This window comes from Eleutherodactylus coqui, chromosome 2, assembly GCF_035609145.1.
Source record: "Eleutherodactylus coqui strain aEleCoq1 chromosome 2, aEleCoq1.hap1, whole genome shotgun sequence".
NCBI lineage: Eukaryota > Metazoa > Chordata > Amphibia > Anura > Eleutherodactylidae > Eleutherodactylus > Eleutherodactylus coqui.
The window spans coordinates 183740282-183747538 of record NC_089838.1 but is presented as its reverse complement, the minus strand read 5'-3'; the positions used below and the strand labels follow the sequence as shown (position 1 = coordinate 183747538).

Sequence of the window (7257 nt, the reverse complement as noted above, 5' to 3'; positions counted from 1 at the left end):
CCCAACAGGGTACTAGAGCCTTCATGCCCACCAGTATCACATCTTCTATCCAAGCTAGAGGTGACCCAACAGGAAAATCCCAAACATGCAACCAAGCTATTACCTCCATGAAACACTCCCAAGGAAAAATGCAAAGTTTCTGTGGTAATAGTTAAAAAGATAAACTTTAATGTGTTGAAATCATTCAGCTACTTGCTAAAAGCAAATCCATTCCATGAAACGGGCTATTGTATCACATATAGATGTACTATGTGTGATAATCGTAAGGCGATATACTAAGGTCTATTTTAGGCTGAACTATATTATGAGTTGGAAATGAAGTAGTTCATAACTGGACACTTTAATTTTCCTATGTGTGACTTTGTATTTTGTAAGGTGAGTAAATATCTGAATTATAGTTTTGCTCTGTAGGCTTTAGGCCCGTTTCACATGGGCGACACGATACCACTGCAAGAAAATCGCAGTGGAGGTCCGTGTGATATACAAGCCCTTCCCTGAAAAAGAAACATTTTAGTGTAAATAAAAAATAAACTTGCCTCTCCGCGACCCCCGCGGGGATTAAGAACACATCTGCTGCATGCGGCAGATGTTTCCTTCAACCCTGCTATTTAAAAGAATTCCCTGCTGCTACATCTGTGACAGATGCAGCAGAGGAATTCTTAAATTCTCTACCGCAGCTGTCGCACATCAGCTGCGGTAGAGGATTCTGCTGCCGGCAATTGATTTCAGGGAAGGGCTTTAAATATAAGCCCTTCCCTGAAAACCAAGTAAAAGTGGTTTAAAAAACACACACACAAAAAAAAGACTCACCTCCCTTCAGTGTGGTCTCCTGCTGAAAGAGCTGAATGTGATTGGCTGAGGTGCTCAGCCAATCACAGGCAGCTCTCGCCCGCCCTTAATTTTTACACTTAAATTTTTCTTTTCGGGGAGGGGCTTAGATGTAAAGCCCTTCCCTGAAAAAGAATGCAGGGGTGCAGGCAGCAGCCACGGCTCCATTGAAAACAATGCACGGACCTGCATTCACGCATGTTTTTGTACGTACATAGGTGCGCACCTATGTACAAACAAAAACACGCTCGTGTGAAGCTACCCTTAGCCTCCATCCCCATCCTCACTGCCAGCCTTAACACTCTTAACCCAGACACATTTCATCTCCATCACTCCTTTCCTCAAACGCCTGCATCCCCCTCGCACTGCTAAGAGGTACCATAGTCACCCTCACAAATCCTGCAGTTACTTGCTCACTCTCGCTACCCTATTCGCTTCCCCAACCCACGTACACTGTGCTCCTCCCTCCCAAAACACCCCCCCAGCTCAACCTTTACCCCACATGCATCCCCCCTACCCTTCAAATGCACCCTATGGAACTTCCAGTCCGTGTGCAACATACGCTTAACTATCCATGACCTCTTCACCACCAAACGTCTCAACCTACTTGCCCTCACCAAGGCATGGATACAACAGTCTGACTCTACCTCCCGCGCTGCAATGTCCTATGATGACCTGCAGTTCTTCCAGACCGGACAACCAACATGGCGGAGGAGTAGGTATTCTCTCGCTGAACTGCACCTTCCAGGTCATGCCCCTGGTTCTGTCGCTCACCTTCCCATCATTCGAAGTCCACAACCTAGGACTCTTCCGTGCGTTGCAGTTATCTACCTAATTTTCCTCCACCTCTGCTCTACCTCTCATTTTGCAAACTCCCCCCTCCCACTCTCGGATCACAACTTCCTCTCGTTCTCTATCAGGCATCCTTGCGTCTCCCACCTATTGCACCTTTAGGAGCCTCCAAACTGTCTACACCCAACAGTTTGCCAATACCTTACAGTTCTCCCTGTCCCCCATCTCTCTCCCCTCATGCTTCAACCTGGCTGCCGAACACTACCCCACCACCCTCAGACGTGCCCTGGATGAAGCGGCACCACCGTGACCTGAGCAGTCCACCGCAGACCATGGCAACCTTGGCTCACGCCCCAAATGTGCTTCATTCGGCTGTGGAGGAAATCAATGCAGCCTGCAGATTTCCTCCACTTCAAATTTATGCTCAAAACTTACAACCTCGCCCTCCACCATGCCAAACAAACTTACTTCACCTCCCTCGTCTCCTCACTATCCCACAACCCTAGACGACTCTGACACATTTCACTCCCACATCAGCCCCAAAGTACCGGCTCCAGTGATGGATCTCAGTGCTAGAGAATTAGCCGCCCATTTCAAAGAAAAAATTAAAAGCATTTGGAAAGAAATCTTTGAAAATTGCATAGCTAGCCCCGACCCCAGTCACTTCAGTACTGCACCCATCACTCACTCACTACGTATACTAGAATAAACAACTGAGGAAGAAGTCTCCAGACTACTTTCCGCTGCTCACACCACCACCTGCGCTAGCGACCTTCTTACCTCACACCTCCTCTGGTCACTCTCCCCGGCTGTCATTACCCACCTCACCACCATTTTCAACCTCTCCCTGACCTCTGGCATTTTTCCCTTCTCATTCAAACACTCCATCATATCCCCTCTGCTTTAAAAAAAACAAAACTCCATTTCCAAACTAGAATGCCTGGTCTATTCCCGCCTCACACACTTTCTCTCCGCTAACTTTCTCCTCGACCCCCCCCTCCAGTCCAGCTTCCGTCCCATACGCACAACTGAAACCGCCCTCACAAAAGTGTCAAACGACCTGATGACGGCAAAGTCGACGAGCGTCTACTCCCTACTAATCCTCCTCGACCCTTCTGCTGCATTTGACACTGTTGACCACGCCCTCTTCCTGGCTATGCTTCGCTCTATCAGCCTAAAGGACACTGCTCTTTCCCAGTCTCTCCTATCTCTATGACTGCTTATTCAGCATCTCCTTCACTGGCTCTACCTCCTCTTGCTATCAGGTCAGGGTTGGGTCCTCGGACAGCTCTTCCTTTTTATCTACACCGTCCCAATCAGGCAAACCATCTGTAAATTTGCCCTCCAATAGGTCTATGCAGATGACACCCAGCTATACACCTCTTCCCGCAACATCTCTCAAAAATATCACTGTCTCCGACACCATGAGCTCCCTTTTTCTCAACCTTCCCCCAACACCTCCATATCAGTATCCTGTACCATGATAATCCCCCAGATGGCATGCCTGCTGTCTTGGGGTCACACTGGACTCTGACCTCATTTACCCCCCACATCCAATATCTGGCCCGAACATACCACTTGCACCTTAGAAATATTGCTAAAATCTGTCCACATTAGAGATGAGCGAACGTACTCGTTTCGAGTAATTACTCGATCGAGTACCGCCATTTTCGAGTACTTCAGTACTCGAGTGAAAAGTACTCGGGGTCGCCGTGGGTGAGTGGGGGGTAGCAGCGGGGAACAGGGGGGAGCCCTCTCTCCCTTTCCCCCCCCACTCCAACCCCCCCACTCACCCACAGCGCCCCCCGAATTTTTTCGCCCGAGTGCGGAAGTACTCGAAAATCGCGGTATTCGGGCGAGAAAGGGGCGTGGCCGAGCACGTTCGCTCATCTCTAGTCCACATGTATGGCTAATCCTGGGATAAGCGGCCGCAGGCGGATTTGCCGCAGCGAAATCCCAGACGAAATTTCCGTGGCTAATTGCCCCGTATGAACTTAGCCATACAGCTACATCGATTGATAAAGCTTGGTCATTAAGGGGTTAAATAACTTGAAAATGAGACGTGCTGCTATTATTCAGTTTTACCCGTGTAATCAGCAGGTTTTAATTTTACAGAAACATGTAAATTACTTTCCGTTACGAAAATTTTTAAAAAATGTGTTGCACAGTGTAATGGTCCGATCGAATAAGAATATCTATGAATGTAAAGGAACTCTCTATTGCTTTATACAGGAATGCACCTTACAAAGAGAACTCTTATACATGGTTAAAGGGCTTGTGCAAAGTTATAAAATTATGTCCTATTCACAGGATAGGGAATAACTTTTTGATCGGTGGGTGTCTAACAGCTTAGACCCCTCATGGTTTCTGAGAACGGGGTCCAGCTGGTAAATGCAGTGGAGGTCATGCAGTTGTGGTGATGCTCCATTCACTCCAACGGCAGCGCCGGAAGTTGCTCAAGTGCCGGACCTTGGTGACCTCCAGCGTGTTTATTGAAGTGAATGGAGCAGCGACACACCTGCGCAGCCTACACTTCATTCACTCAGGGACCGCCTAGCCCCTTGTTCTTGGGATCAGTGGGGGGGTCCCAACATTTGAACACGTGAAAGTGCAATTGATCTTTCTCCAAGCTAAGAGAATTATACCTTACCGTTTCCTCATTTTGTTCTTATGAAATAATCAGTACCCCAATATTTCAAATGATATTCACAAAAACAAAGGACTGCCCATCTTGCAACTCCAAACTAGGAGCATTGACTGGGTTTCTGCAGGTTTCAGATACAAGGCCTCCTATTCCCTGAAGGAGGCTGGAGGCCACAGGCTGGACCAAGCCACATGTTTAGGGCTTCTCTTTGCGTAGGACAGGTAAACAGCTGTAACGCAGGATCGACTCGCTCGCTGCTAGGGATGAGTGTAAAATACTGATCAGAATACTGCTAAGTAGAAATGTCCAAGATGTCTCAAGTCCTTCTCCACAAGAAATGCACAGAAAACTTAAATCTTACCATTTCATACAAAGACAATTACTTATTCTAAAAAAATATTTAATCACTGTAGAAAATTAAACAGGAATGTAAGGCACAACATCCTCCTCTCGAGAACCGTATAATATATAATGTTCTTTCGTCAGGAAGAGATAAGAGAGCCGTACTGAATGTTAGGGCTCACACCTACTGGTAATAGACTTTCCTGCAATGTGAAAGTGAGTGAAAACGCATGATTGTGAAACCAGTGATTTTCGATTGCTTCATTCTCATTTGTGATGTTTTTGCTCACAGGGAGTACATTGCGCTCCCCTGACACAGCGGTGACAGCTATGGCAGGGGATTCCTTCAATGAATAGCTGAGTGTTCTGACCAAATACAGGCAGAACTCAGCTGTCATTCAATGACTGCTGCCTGTGATTGGTCACAGTGCTCAGCTAATCAGAGGCAGCGCTTTCTGGAGGCAAGAAATTTTTAATCCCTGGCCACCAGAAGACAGATGAAGACCTCCTTTTTTTTTTTTTTTTTTTTTTTTACAGCTAGGGATGATTTTCTGGGTAGGACTTCAAGCCCATCCCCCCACTCCCCAAAAATCATTGCTGCAGGGGATGCCTTCATCCCATTACTTTCAATGGGGCGGCAATAGCGGCGGCCCCATTTAAAAAAAGCAATTGGGTTGCATTGGAGACCTCTGCCACAGCTATGTCAGGGAGCGCGATATACTCCCTATGCTGCTGCCGTCGGTCCAATTGAAGACAATGGGTGATAGCTCAGATTTTTCTTGCCGCTGCGAGGCTTGAATGAACACATCAAAAAGTATGAAACCATAGAAAATCATTGGTTTCGTAATCATGCATCGCTAGAAAACCTATCACTAGTGTGTAAGAGCCCTTAAGGTGATATAAATAATCACTTTATACTTGGAATAGTTAGGGAATGGATAATTTACATGGAAGCCCAAAAGTTCACTTTTTTTCAGGTGCTGCGATGACATCCCCTGTGGCCAGGTAGGACAGTTTTTCAGGTTCAGGTGCTGATGGGATGTCAGAAAAACTCTGCGACTCTGCTCTATCATCAGCATGAAGCATTACTTGGTCCCCTGTTGGCACACACCGGTTACAGTCCCTGGTCTCACGCGTTCCTCTTTTACCGCTGTCACCCTCAGCTTCTCTAGTCAGTGTGGTCTCTGAAACGGCTGTGAGAAGACAAGTACCCCTACTTATGCAGTGCAGTTCAGCAGCTCTCCGCTCTTGAGAGGACGGCAGCACGGTGTCCGCCTGACTGTCCCAGCCTTGGCTGCCTTGTTCAGAGATGTGGGTCGACTGTGAGGAGTTTACAGAGGAGATGTGAGTAGAATCATCCGAGTCACTCAATAGTTTTGGAGATTGAGAATTTTTCTCCCTTTCGTCCTCAGAGGTTTCAGGATTGTGCTCACCGTCCCCTTCAACAGACTGAGACTTAAAGTAGAAATTCCACTGAGGCATAACTTTCTCTGAACATTTTTGGGCTGTGGATTCGGATGCTGCGCTTGTGGCTGGAATATCAGTTTTAGACAACTTTAGACTCTCAGCTGGCTCCTCCTCTTCATCGTCATTGTCATCATCATCTTCATTGGATTCCTCGCACTCGAGGAAATCTACCAATACGGAAGTCGGCACGGAGGTAGCCTTGGAGATTGCTGTGGGTCTGTTATCGCCTTCATAGTGTACAGACAGCGTATTTTCAGATGTCCATTTGTCGTCTTTGAGAATCTTGCGCTTCAAATGATTCAATGGATAATCATCAAATAATCCATCAGCACAGTCTTCATCTGGGGAACAGCAATGTAAATTGCCATGCAAGAAAGAAAAGACAGCAGTAATTTAGGTAACGGGACAGAAAAAGTGTGCTTCAAGAGTGCGCAAAAGTCATCAACACTAATCTATCTACACACACACACACAGTTCATATATAACCAATGCACAGAGAAAGTCCAATGCTAGCCAGACGTTAACTGATAGTTACATGAAGTGGTCCATTTCAACCATAGTGGGTGATCATTTTGTGTTTTTCACTTGATGGTGTAATTAGCCACTTATTTTAAAAAAATGCTAATTTAACTAACAAAATTCATGCCACTAATCTGCCAGTTCAGTCGAACAGATTGTAACCTTACTGGACGTTTGTCAGCTATATTTAGTATAGGGAACTAATCCCAACATAAAAGGCTATAGTTACTTTCATCTGTACTTAATTTAGGAAAAAACCAAAAAAGATCCAGAGCTCCAAAAGAAGGAAAAAGAGCCTTAGCAGTTACATCAATGAAAGGCTCCTTGAATATCAAAACAAACAGTTACTTTTATTGAAGATATGTCCGACGCGTTTCGTCGCATAACAGCGACTTTTTCAAGTGACATATAAAACAGTTACTAACCTTATATACTGTCATACAGCACACCTTACCTTTGTAACAACTGTTGCCTATTCTCTACTCAGAAGGACCGAGACGCCGTGTCACGGCTTCCGGCGCACCAGAGGGCTCGTGGAGGACTTCCGGTTCATGTACATTACTTCCGGGTTCAATCCCCATATACAACTCTCCATGTGTGACGTCTCGCTGTGCCGATCATGTGACTGTAGTCACATGATTACTCAGCGTCATGCCGTCATTACG

At 46.2% G+C, this 7257-nt stretch overlaps 1 protein-coding gene across 1 annotated transcript in view; it reads right to left on the bottom strand.

The window, feature by feature from the left end:
- Positions 1-4647: 4647 nt before the first annotated feature.
- The window catches only part of DCLRE1C (DNA cross-link repair 1C), a 32149-nt gene continuing 29539 nt past the window's right edge, over positions 4648-7257 (bottom strand). Inside the window, exon 14 of the mRNA XM_066592021.1 lies at positions 4648-6414. Within this exon, the coding sequence (XP_066448118.1) occupies positions 5570-6414 (845 nt within the window). The 3' untranslated portion in view covers positions 4648-5569. The remainder of the gene's footprint in view (positions 6415-7257) is intronic.